The 19,438-nt window shown below is 42.7% G+C and overlaps 1 protein-coding gene across 1 annotated transcript; it reads right to left on the bottom strand.

Annotated features, from left to right (window-relative positions):
- LOC306751455 (kinesin-like protein KIF2A) lies at positions 1 to 17,468 on the bottom strand (the record flags this gene model as incomplete). The annotated part of the gene is made up of 20 exons (XM_079235023.1): positions 1 to 86; positions 551 to 686; positions 839 to 940; positions 3,619 to 3,763; positions 5,614 to 5,681; positions 5,782 to 5,892; positions 7,525 to 7,729; positions 7,806 to 7,948; positions 8,762 to 8,853; positions 8,950 to 9,013; positions 9,094 to 9,184; positions 9,284 to 9,446; positions 9,520 to 9,574; positions 10,012 to 10,107; positions 10,350 to 10,450; positions 11,752 to 11,871; positions 14,825 to 14,879; positions 15,507 to 15,626; positions 16,632 to 16,726; positions 17,408 to 17,468. The coding sequence occupies 20 exons, from the start codon at positions 17,466 to 17,468 to the stop codon at positions 1 to 3; spliced, it is 2,109 nt and encodes a 702-aa protein (XP_079091149.1).
- Positions 17,469 to 19,438: the final 1,970 nt, after the last annotated feature.

Below are 19,438 nucleotides of genomic sequence, written 5' to 3'. Positions count from 1 at the left end.
CTATAGTGCACGAGGCCTCTTCGGGGTAATCTGTTTGCTAGCTTGCTCCTCTTCCTGGAGTGTAGAGCGGAAAGACTTGACTTTATCTGAAAGAAGAGAGAATATGTCACAGCACAGGTTACCAGTGGTGGAATGTACCTCAGTACTTTTACTCAAAGCTACTACAAGGAACTTTAACTCAGTGTTGATTCTGGCGCCCCATGTGGACTTAAGTGGTACTGTCTGAGCACCAGGGTCCCTTTAGAAAACCTCATTTTACTCATACCAGGTATTAGGAAATATGGTCTTTTTAATTCACTACAATCATTTGCTTTATCTACTGTACACTTTAAATAATCATTTTTAAACGAGTCGCCCTGATGTCACAGGACGGTCGTGCTGTAGAAACGGTACAGACATTTCATTTGCGACTTGAAAGTGACACCAAAATGTCCCGAGGTCTGACCGAGTGACGTTAAACCTGACCGGTGCGCCGGGTGACACGGATTAAAGCAACGGGATCCGGAACGTCTGAAAGCAGCTTAAAAGTTTAAGGACGAATGATCTTTACCTCTCAGCTCCGTGAGAATGTCGATCTTCTGGTCCAGGATCTGTTCCAGTTGGGTCGCGAATGACTCGACGTCGTAGTCCACCTCCTCCGTCATTTCCAAAAGCACCTTCTCGTCTTCCAGCCAGCGGATCGACTCCTGGAAGGACAGTTTTAAATGTATTGATTCTGACGCAGCAATTGTAAATGAACAATTTCAATTAAATTAAATACTCAGCACCTGTCCAGGGTTTAAACACATCTCACACACTGTTGGTGATTAAAAATAAGGCCCTGAAGGCGCCACCGTACCTGGAAAACGGCCCTGTGGTCCTCCAGGACCTGCTCCTCCATCTCCACCAGCTGAGAGACGGCTTCATGGAAAGTGAAGAGCTGCGGGGAAACCTCCTCCTCCTGCAGAGAACGTGTTGGAGAACGTGTTGGAGAACATGTTTACGGTCTGCAGTTGGGAGACCCGAAAAGAACGAGCTTCAAAACTGCTGCTGGCACATTGAAGGAAAAGGTTCAGCAGTCAGAGTTCCATCAAAGGTGATGAGACTGTGGTGGAAACAGTCGTGATCTTCTATAATTTAAAGTTAAATCAATCTGTTGCACTTTTTTTAATCTCCGAAAATGAAAAAGTGGTCATACCCATAACAAAAAAAAAAAAAAATCTATAAAAATCTAGTAATTTTCTTCCTGGACCTCGAACGCACCTCAAACCACGACATCCGGCTAAAGCGGAAGTTGGCGCGCGTGAAGTTTCTAAGCAAATATGTAATATTTAAGTTTTTCAGCTGGAAAAATATATATTTTGATGGATAAAAATGTCTGGGAAGAGGCGGGTGTTTGCCTAGTGACGGCGAGATGAAGCTTCCTGAAGCATTGAAGCTTTCCATCCAATTGGTTCGCTCATGGGCCGAAGCTTCACAGGGCTTCATTTGCTCTACTGCGCCACCAAGTGGACACTACATGTAAAACAGGCAGAGTGATCATAACGACACCATGGCTTTGGTGTGTGAAGCTTTAAATTGAATAAATTATGTTTGTGACGCCAATACATCCATTATTAACTTATTAATATTATGTATATCTTTATGATATAATGGCGGGGTCAAAATCAAAACAAATTGGGAGGGTTGTGATGTGACTGTGGGTCAGTGGTTAGAATATCCGACTTTCAGTCAGAGGATCGGTGTTTCGAGCCTCGGCTCCGTTAGTCCATGTTGATGTGTCCAATTTTTTAAGTAAAAATAAGAACTTTTCCACAGTGCTGGGCTTTTTGAGACTATTTCGCCTGCTTTATAAAACACCCTTTCACAGGCACACATGAAGCTGGGTACAGAGAGGAAGGGGGGAAATCCATCGAGTTTCGCTGCCCCTTATATTTCAAATCGCACGGCAAACCCACGAACCATTTTCTGAATCAGTCACGTGGTACGGCCGGCTCGCGAGGCTTCGAACGTCACCGCATACGTCATCGACACAAGCCTCGATACGCGCTTCACCAAAATCTACCTGGATTACTCGACACGAAAGGACACATCACTATGTTTGCCCCACAGTCGATTTGATGGTATTGGTGCCACTCAGTGGCATTGTAAGGCAAGAACTTGCTGGTTCATTAGAGGCCAAGAACAATATGTCCAGGGTTCATACCAGGGACCTATGACCAGTAGAACACAAGATATGAGCTCTTAAAAAAGACTGAGCCATTGTTAAAAACAACTGTAAATCATAGCTTGTTTTATGAAAAAAAGCCCCAAACTGCTGTATCGGGGTGTATTGAACACCATAAATAATATACAAGTGAAATATATGGTTTGGTACTTGAGAAAATTCAAATGTCAGATGTGTGCAAATGTGCCCCAATGCAAATGTTGGAGACCTCGCATGAATGTTCTCTGTACTAAACTCTCTAACTTTGTTCTGCTTCACTTTATCAAAGTCAACCTTTGCAGAGAGAATGTTCACATATTGAGCTATGATTTGGGTTAGAGAATGTTCACATATTGTGCTTTAACTCGGGTTAGAGAATGTTCACATATTGGGTTATGATTTGGGTTAGAGAATGTTCACATATTGTGTTATGATTTGGGTTAGAGAATGTTCACATATTGAGCTATGATTTGGGTTAGAGAATGTTCACATATTGGGTTATGATTTGGGTTAGAGAATGTTCACATATTGTGCTATGATTTGGGTTAGAGAATGTTCACATATTGTGTTATGATTTGGGTTAGAGAATGTTCACATATTGTGCTTTAACTCGGGTTAGAGAATGTTCACATTGTGCTATGATTTGGGTTAGAGAATGTTCACATATTGTGCTTTAACTCGGGTTAGAGAATGTTCACATTGTGTTATGATTTGGGTTAGAGAATGTTCACATTGTGCTATGATTTGGGTTAGAGAATGTTCACATTGTGCTATGACTCGGGTTAGAGAATGTTCACATATTGTGCTATGACTCGGGTTAGAGAATGTTCACATTGTGCTATGATTTGGGTTAGAGAATGTTCACATTGTGCTATGATTTGGGTTAGAGAATGTTCACATTGTGCTATGACTCGGGTTAGAGAATGTTCACATATTGTGCTATGACTCGGGTTAGAGAATGTTCACATATTGAGCTATGATTTGGGTTAGAGAATGTTCACATATTGGGTTATGACTCGGGTTAGAGAATGTTCACATATTGTGCTATGACTCGGGTTAGAGAATGTTCACATATTGTGCTTTGACTCGGGTTAGAGTTGGACCTTACAGCTGCATCATTTCAAACAAATAATCATCCTGAAACTGTTTTTTTTTTTCTAGTCGGACCTGAAACCTTTTCGTTTCTTTCTGTGTGTCATCTTCATTTACTCTTAACCAGTAGCATATAGACTGATATTTACACTTCTGAACAGAATCTCACATGTGTACCTTTTATTATAACACCTAAACTATTAAAATAGCCCTAGTGGTTGCAGAGATACACCTTTTTTAGTTTGAGTATGCAATTTTCGAGGAAAGGGCCTAAAAAAAGGGTTGGTGTTCTATTGGTTAAAAAGTGAACCGATCCTTTAAGCGTCTGCAGTTGGTCTTACGTTCTGTTCACAGAGCAGCTTCAGGTCGTCTCTCTGCGGCGAGCTGCCGACGCCCCACTGGGCCTCCAGCACCTCCAGCTGGTTGCCGTGTCCTCCGTGACGCATGTCCATCGCGCCTTCGGGGTCCGCCGTGAGTTCCTTCGCCCTTAAAGTAACAACAGGACTATTGCAACTACAGCGTCGCGCGGAGCAAAGCGGTTTGGGCGCCGCATGCGGGGTGCAGACATGTCGCGGGGGGAAATGCTCAATACACGCCGGGCAGAACCACAAACACTACAGAACGACTGCATGCAGGTCGAGGAGAAATAAAGCCTGGGAAAATAAAAGCAGTTCAACATCAACAAATACTGAATGGTGGGTGGAGAAAACTGTTAATGCAGATTGAACAAACAAAAAAAGGGCAGCCCTGCTACTAACGTGGGGGGAAGTGATGTTGGACCTTGAGCTCATGAGCATTATCATCCTTAATATACCGATTTATTTTTGTGGCGCTCATTAAACACAGACAGATTTTTTTTTTAAGACAAATACAAGTTCTAATAGTTTTGTGTTTAATGCAAAAAGATCTTTTTTAAAAAGGTATTGGATGCAGCATTTTCTAGAAGTGTATAAATATTCAAATGTATTAGCATGCGGGACCATTTTTTTTTTATTGTCCAGTATTTGGGCAGAAAGCTGCAAAACAAATATAACGTTACATCCTGTAGAAGTGCTACAGGATCAGAGTGTTTGAACCCTGCAGAGATAGAAACCTATTTCTCTACATTTCAAAAGATGAGGCCGGCGAGCAGATCCCACGAAGAGACAGAAACTCTCTGTATACGAGTGTGTAGGCGTGTGTGTATAGGAGTGTGCGTATGTTTATGCGTGCGCGTGTTTATGCGTGCGCGTGTGTGTATGCGTGCGCGTATGCGTATAGGAGTGTGTGTATGCGTGTGTGTATAGGAGTGTGTATGCGTGCGCGTGTGTGTATGCGTGCGCGTGTGTGTATGCGTGTGTATGTTTATGCGTGCGTGTATGCGTGCGCACGTTTAGTGCGTGTATGCGTGCGTGTGTGTATGCGCGTGTGTGTGTATGCGTGTGCACACGTATGTTTATGCATGTGTATGCACGCACACGTGTGTGTTTATGCGTGTTTATGCGTGTGTATGCGTGCGCACACGTATGTTTATGCGTGTGTATGCACGCACACGCGTGTGTTTATGCGTGTGTATGCGTGCGCACACGTATGTTTATGCGTGTCAATGCACGCACACGCGTGTGTTTATGCGTGTGTATGCGTGCGCACACGTATGTTTATGCGTGTGTATGCACGCACACGCGTGTGTTTATGCGTGTGTATGCGTGCGCACACGTATGTTTATGCGTGTGTATGCACGCACACGCGTGTGTTTATGCGTGTGTATGCGTGCGCACACGTATGTTTATGCGTGTCAATGCACGCACACGCGTGTGTTTATGCGTGTGTGTGCGTGTGCATGCGTCTTGTCTGTATTGTAAGTTTTGGTCTTTTCATGGGATTTATTGGCAATAAGGAAGATATGGAATCAGTCTGGGACTGAAATGTACTTCTAGAGCTCTGAGGACTCGGGGAAACTTCTGAGTGGACGGGAAGCAACACGAAGTGGTAATTAATGGTTAATGTCACATGACAACATGGACAGACGTGAAGTATAAATGGATCGTACTCGTAAGACGGGGAGAGCTGGGAGAGCTCGGAGCGACTCCCTCCTCCTCCGCTCTGGGAGAAGGGAATGTCTGAAGGACTGATCCCGAACTCCTTCACTCTGGAACCCAAGACGGAGAGGATCGCGTCACGTCGTTCAAACTCAATGTCAGTTAAATCTTTACAACACATAGTCAGTTAAATCTTTACAACACATAGTCAGTTAAATCTTTACAACACATAGTCAGTTAAATCTTTACAACACATAGTCAGTTAAATCTTTACAACACATAGTCAGTTAAATCTTTACAACACATAGTCCGCTTTACCTGTTGGCGTATCGCAGCGTGTTCAAAGTGTTCTCGCACGACGCCATGCCAGGAGAGATGGTTGCGATCTGTGCAGAGAGCAAGAGATCATTTGTGTCATGTGTTCAATAATTCATCCATCCATCAACAGGAGGTGCTATAATATAATACATGCTGCTCTCGTCTCACCATGCATGTTCTGGAGTTTTCTCCTATGAAGGAGTCTCGTAACACTTGAGTTAACTTGCTGGCTCGAAACGGAGTGTGAGGTTTGTTTCTGCCCAGAGCTCTAATGCACTCCTGCAGAGAGAGAGAGAGAGAGAGAGAGAGAGAGAGAGAGAGAGAGAGAGAGAGAGAGAGAGAGAGAGAGAGGAACATCATGAGTGGTTGTGCAGAATAACAAATTCTAAATGCAAAGCACTTCATTATTGGAACAATCAGTCGGCTGTGAAAAATATATTTATCAAGAAAACTTGAAAATAGTGTCTGATTTCAGCTGTTTGTATATCATTAAATTAATATGTTTGGGTTTTGGACAAAACAAGCATCTTGCACCGTGACCCAAAAACGAGGTGCACCGTTACACCGCTATCATGTATCATCCAGGGGTGGATTGGCCATAGGGAGTACCGGGGGTTTTCCCGGTGGGCCGGTCAGTAATGGGCCGGCAGTGGATGACCTTTTTTTTTTTTTTTGTATGTAAAGACGCATAAGAGGCCCAGTGGCCCTATGATAGGCCCAGTAGTCCCGCCCACGCATTTTCCAGACCCCCCTCGTCCAATCACCTTTAATGACGAGCTAATGACACATCATTAGCAATCTGTGAGAGAGAAGAGAAAGCAAACATGGAGAAAAAACGAAAAGGCGGTGCAGAAAAACTGAGGGAAAAGAAAAAAAAAAAGCTCTCGCAACTGATGCTGCTGAGAGCAGAAACATAATAAACATGTTTGCTGCTGCGGGGCCCTCTCAGGTGTCGTCGGACAGCGAAAGTGAGGCTCCCGCTGCCATGGTGACACAGTGTCATGAAGGGGAACAAGACACGTCTGGTATGAACGGAATCCCTCTACTGGTGAACTGCAGTATTACAACTGTTAAAGCATTGAGAACGCGCTCTTGCACCCGACATGTATATATTTTCCACACGTAACATCCAACATTAGTTAGCGTCAACAAGCACGTATCATTGTACTTTCTGCCTTCAAAGTAAAAGCACTTCCTGTTTCCATGCTCTTCACAATAAGAGTAAATAATGTAATAAAACAAGTGACAACATACAGGAGGGGGAGGAGGAGACTGGTGGTGGTGATAGCAGGTGAGTGTGCTAGCTAACATGTTGATGCTGTGGATAAACACTCATTCACTAAATGTTCAGAAACGTTGTCTGAACTTTACTTGACATAACAGATAGCGTGTGGTGTAAATCTAGTTCTAAAGTGTTGGAAAATAATATACTATCCTGATTAATTATAATTAATTATAATTACAAATCAGGTCACCAGAGTTAAAGTGTTTTAAGTGTTTCTGTCAGTGTTTATGGTTTATTGTCCTTGCTTTTCTTTTTTTTGAACACTTATTTATGGAAATTTTCAGATTAAATTACATCAAATAAGAGACAAGGAGACAATGACCCATTCCAGTATAGTAGTGTTATTAAGGGCTTGTGTGATTATATGTACAGTACATCAACGGACCGAGTTGGCACAGTATCTGTGCGCGGATTGTGGTGGGTCAGTCTGGACCAAAAAGTCCAGGGCCGAATTTTTGTCCCAGTCCAGGCCTGCTATAATCTATAATCTATAATCTATCATCTATCATCCACATCTCTGGTCTATGCTCATTTCCTGGATGAAAGACGTTAAACCGACGATATGATTGGATGTTTTGAGGCCAGTAAAGTGACTAATGGAAGTCTTTTACGACGGAGGAGGAGACCTTCAGTGCCAGCAGGCTCTTGTTGATCTCGGCTCCCTCGAGGCGGGTCTGCCGGTCGGCGCTCGACGTGTCGGCCCCTCTCTCGTTCCCCGCCAGGTCGATCAGGGAGAACTTTCCGTGCATCTTCCCCCGCCGGCGGAGGATGATCTGGAACACGGCGTGGCTCCGAGAAGAGTGAGCGTTCGCCGAGGTCTGACCAGAAGTCCTGAAGGAGACGTAAAGCTCGTCATCGAGGACCAGAAACAAAACGACGGTGTGTTTACGCGGCCGCGTCCTCCTACCTGCAGCCGTTTCCTAATTCGATGAGTTTGAGGACGTCCTCTGTGCACTTCACCTCCTTCTCCTGCAGACCCACCACCTGCACCTGCTGCTTCCCGTCCTCCAGGACCCGCAACTTGGTTTTGCGGTTGAGCAGATCGAACACCTTTTTACAGAAAATAATAAGAGATTAGTCTTTGTTGATCCCCAGAGGAGAATTATACAACAATTACTGTAAAGCGGCAACCTCCGGTTCTGAAGTCTATGCTTCATGTGTTAAAGCTGCATTCTCTCTCCTGACCACTAGGGGGCGACTCCTCTGGTTGTATAGAAGTCTATGCTTCATGTGTTAAAGCTGCATTCTCTCTAATGTCCACCAGGGGGCGACTCCTCTATAGAGAAGTCGATATAAATGACTCTATTTCTCTCTTGATTTATTCCCTCAGTAAACATGCGTTTATGTCTCAATCTCTAGTTTCTTCTTCAATACAGCATGATGTTCATTTAGTAAATGATGGTCATTTAGAGTCAAACAGATCATAAAGCTTTAGGGCGGGACAACAAGGTGATTGACAGGTCTCTACCAGACACGTATTCAGTTACCTCCTCAGTCCAAATATGGTTACTTGAGCGGTTGCAAAAAAACAAGATGGCGCCGGCCAACATGCCAAACTAGAGGCTTCTTCATAACGTCGGTCCACAAACCAACGGGTGACGACTGCGGCCACTTCTTACACCGTCTGTGCATCCTGCACAAGGTCTATCAATCTTTAATTCCCTTCTCTGTCTGAACGCCATCTTGTGGAAACAGTTTAGGACACTGCTCCTAAATATGAGCATGAAAGTTGCTCACACGCTTTTTACTGATGCCTAAAAATGTGTAAATATGTGATTTTTAGGCCAGTCAATCCCTTCATGGATACCGGCTCCTTGCATCAAATAAATTCACTACTAATCACGTTTTAAAAAAGACACTTGCCTTCCCGCTGTAAATCTCAAAAAATGTGGCAAAGATTTGAAGATCCAACTTCTTGTAATTTGGCTTCTTTATCATGAGAAAAACATCTCTGGCTGCACAAGGAAAGAAATGAAAACAGAGACTTAAATTCAGTCAAAATGCGGTAACCAGCAGAGACGACAGAGAGGTGCATTATGGGAGGAACTAACCCGAGAGTGCATAGATCCCTTTAGAGCAGTCCTGGTTCTTCCCTGAGAAGTCGCCTCCCATCGTCTAAAAGGAGACGAGTCGGTCAGAGCAGGAGCAGAGCATTGAAACCACCAACTCCTCAAGTTACAATTCAAAGTGCTCACGTGTGTTTTTCCACTTCCGGTTTGTCCGTAAGCAAAGCAGGTCGCCATCCCTCGCTCAAAAATGGTCTCAACCAGCGGCTGAGCCGTGAACCTGAGAGGAAGAGCTCAACATGAGAACGCCAACCTGTTCCGAGACGTTTTAAATGCAGAAAACATTTCATTTCTCATCGTGCCACAATAAAACAAACACCTGTAAATCATTTCGTTGGTGGAGTTCTCGTCGAAGGTGTAGTCGAATCGGAACGTTTGGTTCTCCAGGTAGCGGGTCAGGTCCACCTTCTGCTTGGGCTCGTGGACCATCACCACGTCCTTGCTGGGGATGGTGATCACGTCCAGGTCCTTCGTCGTCAGCTCTGCAGAGACGCAGACGTCACGGCCTCGGACACGTCCACACCCGCTAAAACGATTCGAAAAAGCCTCGCTTACCTTTTTTATTCAGGGGCCGTGCGCGGACACACACACATATCCGGTGCTCCTCGATCTGCTGCGGAAAGATATCATGTAAAATATAATGTACGTTACGGGAGACATTTAACCGCTTTTATTTCCTCTTTAGTCGGCTTTAAAGTTAGAAAACTCAGTTCACCATTGATTCTGAATCGGCTTGTTTCAGCTCATCATCTTTTTATAAACATTTCCCCAAAATTAAACTTGACACATGGGGTAAATTTGGATATTGTAGTAATATTAAGATCTTTACTAACATGTAAAATAAAGTTATGTGGGTTTTAGTAAAGTTTGACACCACAGCATGAGATTTTAACGCCGAGTCGGGTTGAAGATTCATATCTCATTCATCTAGATCTCTCCTAATCCATAAGTATGTTAAAGTCACTTCTCCTGTAATGTTTCATAACTGAGATGATGGAGGAAATAAGCAGAACCAATAAACCAATAACTGGCTCTGGAAACACTCACCAGATCATTATTGGTTAGCGGCCGGTAGTCCAGACTGGCTCGGAAGTCTCTGATCATACACATGATTTCATAGTTCGGTAACTGGACGTCCACCTCCTGAAACGGAACCAAAAAAACACAAGAGTATCAAATGAAACGTACCAGTAAACGTCGTATGTGTGTATTTATTGTGAAGCAAATGAAAAAACACCTTCTGAATTTGGATATTTAACACAATATTTACACTGTTCGTTTACTGTGTGTGTGTGTGTGTGTGTGTGTGTGTGTGTGTGTGTGTGTGTGTGTGTGTGTGTGTGTGTGTGTGTGTGTGTGTGTGTGTGTGTGTGTGTGTTCCTCACCTGTGCCCTCTTCTCTCTGAGCTCTTGTTGCTGAATTCGTCTCTTCTCTCGTTTCTCCTGCAGTTTCTCAACCTCCTTCACACAGTTGGATTTCTTCCGTGCTGGAAAAAATAAAACAACGACTCACACTCAAACAATCCCCCCTCACAGTGGTCGTAACACAGCGGCAAAAAAGTGCAAGAATACCTGTAATACCTGAAGTACATTCCGATGATACTTCCATACTTTTACTCACATTATGAATGCAGGACTTTTACAAGTAGCAGCGTGTTTACTCTCAAATAGCTACTGTACTTTTTCTTATGCCACTGGTTGTTAATCGTTTTGGACAACAATGAGATTAAATATATCCGGCTGATGAAACATTCATTGTTGGTTTTGGACAATAAAAAAAACACACAAACAAAGACAGTAGTCTCCATAGAAGTGATTCTGCACTGCAGTTTTTAAATGTCACGTGTTGAGTCTGATGTATTTTATCACCACCGTAGCTTAAATTCATGCTGATTCCAAGAGAGATAAAACCAGCGCTGTGGTACAAGTCAAAGAAGAAAGAAAGAAAAAGAAAGAGCCTTTGAGGCCCTCGCAGCTGTGTGGTAGCATGACATCACCGGTTTGTGGTCTGCCAGAAAACAACAACGCACAACTGCCCTCGTGTTCCTCAGATATAACACGACTGGAGTCCCTCTGACATGTGTGATCAGATGGAGACTGAGGCCCAGTCCCAAAGTCCCCGAAGCCCTAAACCCTGAACCCTGAGGGACTCTCTGATGTCACCTCTAAGTGGTTGACTGAGAGGCTTTAGGGCTTGATGGTGTGAACATGAATGGGACGGCACTTTGCTGCAACATATCACGTGAATACATAAAAGGATATTGTGTACAATTGTGTATTTATTTTATACTTTTTATTCACTGATTTGAACGTCTTCCTCACGAGATGAGAAGTCATTATAAATGATCTATTTACTCGTTTTGTCAAAATGAAATGTTTGATGAATGTAAATAAATATTATAAATATAATTTCTGCTTGCATTCCTCTGCTTTCATGTGTTTTTATGTTCCATCTTTAATCCGTAATGTTGTAGTGTAAATGTATTTTATCACGTGTCTCTTTGTTTACCTTTTTTTCATTGTGAACTGCGCGTTTAACGTCACATTGCTATGAACTGTGGGTAATTCCCTTGGGCAAAGTCGGCATCTAATGCTGACTTACGGAAAGGGATCATAAAGGGGTCAAAATATCTGCCAGAGACTCAAACACTCAACGAGGGGACAGAACTATAGATGGGCCTCAGATTGGGACTGTGTGTGTGTGTGTGTGTGTGTGTGTGTGTGTGTGTGTGTGTGTGTGTGTGTGTGTGTGTGTGTGTGTGTGTGTGTGTGTGTGTGTGTGTGTTACCATTCTGCAGCTGCAGCAGCGACTGGTTGAGAGAGGACTGGGGTGCGATGGCCGGCGGAGGCGGCTCTGCTGGTTGGGTTTGCTGGCTGGGACGGGCGCGGGTGGTTCCCACTGCGGCAGCTGAGGAGCACACAGATAACGCATTAAAGATTAAAGCTATAAAACAAGCAGACAAACTTATTTTACTCGACTGGTATCCGGTGTTGGGGGTAACGAGTTACAAAGTAACGGATTACAGTAACGATATTACTATTATAGGTAACGAAGTAAAGTAACGCATTACACTCAACATATTGGTAACTACACTACTTTACTAGACCTCAGTAACGCGCGTTCCTGCGTTACTCAAGACATTTGTACCAGTCCGAAAAGTTCTCTTTTAGTGGCGCGCGAGTCACACGACACTTCCTGATGAACAACCTATCACAGGTACGTCCCAAGTCTCTAAACTGCATCCCCGTTTCCCTCAACCAAGAGAAGACGCGAGGAAATATGTTTTAATAGACATGAGACGTCCTTTCCTCTGAAGCGTCAAGTGAAGCGACGTCGGTTTCTGATGACTGCGACCGACTGACAGCGGATCACATCTGATCACATCTGATCAGCTGTCAGTCGCTTTAACAGCTGACGGAGTTTTGTCCGGAGAGTTTTTAGCGAATATTCCAATAAAAGTGCACTTAAAATAGTTGATTTAATGGCGTTAAACTACTACTTACATTAATAAAGACACAGTTATCATGAGTGTCAGAGTGGAGATGTTTTCTCTGTCGTCTGTTACCGTTTAATAATCTGCATTGAGTATTTATATACTGTGATGTGTCCTGCTTATACGCGCAGGATCCATTTCTCCTGGCGGAATGAGTCTGATTGTGACATCATTATAAAATAACCCACAGTATAAATATAGTTTCTCTTCATTATGTGTTGTAAAAAGTGTTTCCTCTCTCCAGCTCTCTGATTTTAATGACATACATAATACAAGTTATTGAGGGAAACAACAGATACAATCTTAGAAGACAGTAGTTTGTGGTCCTTTTGTGGTTCAGACCTACAATGAACATATTTTAACCAGATGGTGAATAATTTAACAGATTTAATATATAACTTGAGTTTAATCTGTGATCGTCTTCACTCTAGTATGAAACTCCAGCGATCAGTCCGCTCAGCTGCAGCGTCCAATCACCAAAAGAACCATTTATTTTTCTATTTTTCTTAAACCACTACAATGATTCCCATAACAAGCTGGTTTTGTTCTTAGGAGTCGGCCCCCATTTGGTTTAGTGGGGTCTCATGTTTCCTAAAGCCTGTTTTCAATGTGTTATGCTGTTTGACCTGAATGTCCCCACCATACTAGCCTCTTGGATCCTGTTGGTTGTGGATTTTAAAGTGAGGCATATTTCTTTGGTCAGACAGTGTGAACAGGGTTAATGTTCGTTCAAGTTAATGGCTGAGTATTATATGCCATTTTGTTTTACATGTTTACAATTACAATACACTATGTGGAAAGGCTAAGAGATGCCCTTTATTGAACATTGAAAATAAAGTCATGAAAGGGCCATGATGCTTGTCCATGTATCTTTACGGTTAATGTGTACATTTGCTTAAAAAAATGGAAAGTAACTGGTAGTGAAGTTACTTTTCAAATGCAGTAACTAGTAAAGTAATCTAGTTACAATTTTCAGAAGTAACTTGTAACTAGTTACTTTTTCAGAGTAACTACCCCAACACTGCTGGTATCTATTCATGCAGATAGTTTGGGGTTTATTAAGTAGGAATATTTCTGTTGAAATAGGTGTAACAATAACCAAACATTACCTCACTTATCATGTGCAATGTGATATATTTTGTCAGTGAAATCATGTACCTTCTGATAAAGGTGCAATATCCCCACCTCTCAAAATGTGCAATATTCCCATATAACTCCCCTTTGCACAATCCAGTAACAGCAGTCAGGACTAGCCTATTTATTAGTTATTTAACATTTGTTTTAAACTGCATCTAATAGCCCTTTTGTACATATATATATATATATATATATATATATATATATATATATAGTTTTTTCATATTTTTTCTCTTTCTATTATAGTGTGTTTTTTATTTCCAAAACTGTTGACTCAGATCCCTGCACAACAAATCCCAATGTGTCTGGACTGTTGGTCTATGCACAAATGGCAAAATAAAAAATGAATATTTCATGGAATATCATCGTATAGTATAGGCTCGTGTAAATAGTGAAGTTCATTGACGTGAACAGTGTCAACAACCAGCAGGTGGGTCACAAACAACTGCACTCAAGCTGTGGACAAAAAGTTGCTTCTGTTTCTGCTCAACAGCATTTCTTCCACTACTCGACTCGGTGCGTCCTTGAGGAAGAGACTTGACCCTGAATTGCGCCCGTTGCTGTGTCTACGGTGTAAAAAGCAAAAAGTAAGACGCTTTGGATAAAAGCGTCAGCTAAATTAAATTAAATGTAAAATGTTCATCAGGACCAGGATGGGACAAAATCTTAGGGGCAATCTAGTTGTATTCTTGCAACTAGTGATCCTGCAAGATCCCCAATATTGCAAAATCTTAGTGACGTTTGACATATAGTCTATTCTCTCTCCTGACCACCAGGGGGCGACTCCTCTGGTTGTATAGAAGTCTATATAAATGACTCTACTTCTCTTGATTTATTCCCTCAGTAAACATTGTAAACATGAGTTTATGTCTCAATCTCTAGTTTCAAGTCTTCTTCAATACAACATGATGTTCATTTAGTACATTATATAGTTCCCATAATGCTTTGGGAGATGTAAACAGGAAGTATAATGTTGGCATGTAGTCCGTTAGTTAGCTGTGGGCTACAACTACACTAGTTAGCATTTTGTCAAAGCAGAATTAGCGATTAGCAGTTCCTGTTTGTAGCAGAGTCACTGAGGCACAGACAGTTATCACCGGATTACTTTGATACTGAAGAAAATGTATAAACTTGATGATTCTGCGGCAGGTTCTGGAGTTAGAGTGTGTCGTTTGAATTAAAACACAAAGGGTTTTAAAGTGTCTTCCAGCGAGTGAAAACCAAACATACCTCTATTCTCTCGTGGGGGATTCTCAGCTTTAGGTATCGCCGAAACCCGTTTGGTCTGGAAATAAAAACAGATCAGAGTTGGACGTTGAAGAGACAGATTTCACAGAGACACAAGAATAAAGAGGCGTTCACCTCCAACTGAGGGAATCCTTCACTTTCACTACGACGCAACATTTCTGAGCTGATCTCAAAGCACACGTCGGTCTCATCGAGTCAAATGTTAATGTAGTAAAAAACATGTGTGAAAACCACATATCAGTGCAGGAGCAGCTAGATTCACACAGTTCAGCTCCACACCTTCCTCACGCTGTCGGTCACTCCCTCCTCGTCATCCTCATCCCCTTCACCTGGGCCTCCCGCCCGTCTCACCTGCAGCCCGTTCCCTCACTAGTCCCTCACTATTTAGGTCCCCTGGCTTGTCCTCTCCTGTTTGTCTCTCCGTTACAATATTAAATACAGAAGCTTCCTCCGTGGAGATCAGATGCTGTACATATTGGAAAACCTGCTTCCTCACAGTTTAAAAGTAAAACCTTTCTGTATGAAATCTGTAATTATGTTGCATCTCTACTAGTTTTGATTCTAGCGTAGTTCCAGACCTCCTGCCCCTTTTCAAACCTTCAGTACTTATTACAGTTATTGCTTCTGTGGAGAATAATCATCAGAAGAGGGGTTGATGGCAGACCTTGGGGAGTTTGCTGGTTTTGGCAACGGTGGAGGGAGGAAGAGGAGCTTCAGGACTCTGTGGTATCTCCTCGTCGGGAGTCACATCTGGATTCAGAGCAAAGACGCTCTCCAGATCGATCTGGAATCAAAGAAACAAATGTCAGACCTCTTCTGCAAGCGAGAACCTCCAGCTTCTGTTCCAGGAGCAAGAAAAACCACTGACATTTATTCTGATGACTAAAAACACAACCTCGGAGCGGGGCCTTTCTAAAGACTATATCATTTGAGTTGCCTTCACCAAGCACCACTTCCCATAAGCCCAAGACCTTCGTGGACTACATGAGGAGGTCAGGGACAGTACCCACGCTGCTGCGTTTGTAGTTTTTCTCATGGGAGTTGTAGTTTCATGCCCATCCTCCCAAAGTAAACGTTTGTCGTCAAATGTGGAAAGTAAACGGTGAAAATAAATGCAGAATGAGATTTTGCACTGAGCTCAAGAAGCGAGTGGAACAGAGGCGACGACAGGAAGTGACATCGTGACCTTCAGCTCTTCATAGAAGAAGAAACAAATGTTCAAAATGTCAGTTTCTATGCTGCAAACCTGGGGAGTCAGGTCCCGCTTCAGTATTCACTGCTGGTGGACTCTAGTTTTATCCACATTTAAGAACAAAAAAGAGTGTGTAGTTCTCTTATTGTTGCCTATTTTTTTATGTACACAGTATTTTCTATATTTTACGCCATCAGTTGTTTTTCTTCTTTCCCTTAAATAATTTGTACTTGATAAGAACATTATAATCCAGACACCAAATGTTATATTTGAAGTTGAAATAGTTTTCATCCCCCAAAAGAAGAGGGAACTTTTGATGTTGAATGTATTTCGAGTGAAGTTATTCTGCTTTCCTTCAGGCGCTCTGCAGACGACTCTGTGGTTTAAACTGTGATTTCTTCAGCTGATATTCCACTAAATCCACCATCTATTTCTACTGTGAAGTTCAAAAGAAGAGCAACAAACGCTGCCGGTTAATTCCAGCTTGTTATCGTGAAATGGGAAGCTGTCCCGGTTTAAATCCAAGCTTCCAGTTTCTTGTACAGTAACAGGAGGACGTCCAGGTTCACGACACAGGAAGCTGAGTGGCGGCTGTACCTCTTTCCCTTTGGTGTCTCCATTCTCGATCCACTCCACGGTCACGCTGTCGTTGTCCTCGTGCAGGGATGTGACCATGGCCTGGTGTATTCGCCCTGCGAAGAGAGAGGATGCAAAGGAGATGCATGGGACTGGAGACTTATAGGATGTAGTGATGCTGCCTTTAGCCTGTTTGAGAATCACAGGAAACGGACGTTAACCAGCGAGCCACGAACCAGAACCCCTGGCTGAGAATACCGCTCTCACGTCATCTCATGCAGGAAGAAAATGACAAAATATAAAACGTATGGATTCCTGCAGTTTGCCTTCAATATGAGGACACTGATGCTAATGGGTGTGGCTCAAGATGGATGATGGATGAAGACTTCTCCCCTGCTGTCATTCACCACTTCAAGAGCTGCATTTAACGGCTGTTAGTGAGATTTTTTTAGCAGCCTTATCCACACATTTGTACAGTTTAAAAAAAAAGAAGAAGCAGTTTTTAAAGCAGTGCCGGCAGTCAGAAGAGGGAGAGGCCCCGGATGCATGCATGCATCATCCATCAGCCCCGATGCACCGGCCGCTGTGGAGGAAGCAGAGCCGTCAACAACTCGTATAAACGTCCTCACGACCCGCATAACCGGCTTTTTATTTAACGCGACACCCCGGTGATGGAGGAAGATGTTGCGGCTCGGCTGGCTCTGCAGAAGCAGCGGCGACGTTAGCTTCCCTCATCCGGACCCGCCGGATGGGGGAGCGGTGTCAGCGGCTCGTCGGTGTCCGTGTTAGCTACGTACCGTCGCTGCGTTTGATCTCCACGTAAATGCCCACGAAGATCTTCCCGAACATGCCGGCCATCTCTCCTCGCGTGGGGGTGTCTCGTGTGCGCGCGTGCTGCCTCTTAAGTTGTGCGCTGCTGCAGAAACTGAGGTCAGTGGCGGTCAGTCATAGGAGGAGAGAGGAGAGGAGAGGGAGCCGCTGCGCATGCGCGATTGGTGAAGCGCGCAGCATCTCACTGTAGTGGTGGAAGTACTCAGATTTTTAAAAAAAGTACTAATATTACACTGTGAAAAATAATAATACTTATTAATAATACTAGCCGTGCGTTCCAAATGTTCATTTCGTAAAAGTATTAGCTTCAAAATATATGTACTTAAAGTATACTCATTGTGCAGAAAAATATATGATGTCACTGGATTATAATAATGGATGCTTTCATGTGTTCATCAGTTCAATGTTGCAGCTGGTAAAGGTGGAGCTAATTTTTAATAACTTTATATACTTTATCAGTTGATTTATGTTCTGTATTAATAGTCTGAGTCTGCAAAATAACTTCAAGTAACATGAAAATACTCAAGTACAAATACCTCAAAATACTCAAGTACAAGTACCTCAAAATTGTACCTCATCCCACCACTGATTGTACCTACCTGTAAGTCAAAGTCCTGCATTGAAAATGTGACTTAAAATATTAAATGCAGAAAGGTTAACCTTGTGACAGTACTAGTTAAAATGATATATTATTATTAATCATATTGATGTAAAAGCAGGATTTGTTTCTGTTGTATTTGGTTGAGAAAGAGTTCATTTATAATTATTACCTATTGATTATTTTCATTGCAGATAAATAATTTCTCCATTAATTGATTAATTGTTTGGCTTCTAAAAATAGCGAGAAATGGCTTTTTTAAAAGACCCAGAGGAACAAAGTGACACCGTCACAATGTTTGTTTTGTCCAGCCAACGGTCCAAACCTCAACATTATTAGACCTAAATTACAATTAGTGACGTTTTACAAGGAAAAGCAGCAAATCTTCACGTTTGAGAAGCTGGAAACATTTACTTTCCTAAAAATAATGCAAACAATCATGGTAATTTGTCTGTGTGTACTATGCACTTGTACTATGTACACACACTGCGTGTATAGTAATAGAGAAGAAACGTGAGCTCATTGGTTGTAACGTCTTCTTATTGAACACAAGATGGCGCTAGAGGCTTGTTCATAAGAACAACACAGAAACTCAGAGAGTTGATATGAAACGTTTGATTCAGAACATCGAGAATCAAAGTTTCTGTGATTTTCAGAAACCTACAAGTTAAATAAGATATATCGAGCTTTATACAGTTAGCAGTGTAAGTACGATCAATTTATTTTGAGATTGGGTCTTTTTTGATGATTTATTTTCAATAAATAAAATACGTAATATCATCAGACTTCTTTAAAAGGCCACAATGTGTGACATTGAGGTAAAAACTATTCTCTGAAGTTTGTGTTTCACGTCAGGAACTTGAGCGTATAGAGATGCTCAGAGCTGTCACTCCTCCTGTGCACCATCCATCCACTGAGACGACTGAAGACGTATTCACACACTTTCCTTAACAACACACATCCACACACAGACAGACACACAAACACTCGTCCCCTCGCTCACCCATCAGTCCGTCCGGTCCCCGAGGTGTCGGTCATCGCTGTCTCTCGGAGGCGTTTCCCCAGCAACCGCAGCCTCCCCTGTCAGACTTTGAGAGAGTGCTTATTTCTGTTTGCTTTGGTTTCTGGGAAGATTAATGGGCGACGTTGCTGTGCCGGCTTTGTGTCTATAGGTGTGTGAATGAATAGAAGGGAAGAATGTCGTTCAATGAAAATGTAACTTGTACATTGTGTGTGCAATTATGCTTCTAAGGAGTTCATTTAACCAAAGTACTCGAGACGTTTGAAGCTAATTTGTCTGGTAGAAGACGCAGACCGACTCCAGATCAACTATGCATCCGTACATATTTCTGGGGATCATTCGCATTATTTTACATACCAATATTCCATGTAGTGCAGC

This window comes from Taurulus bubalis (genome assembly GCF_910589615.1).
Source record: "Taurulus bubalis genome assembly, chromosome: 19".
NCBI classification, from domain to species: Eukaryota; Metazoa; Chordata; class Actinopteri; order Perciformes; family Cottidae; genus Taurulus; species Taurulus bubalis.
The sequence above is the reverse complement of the archived record's forward strand: the minus strand, read 5'-3'. Positions and strand labels throughout refer to the sequence as shown.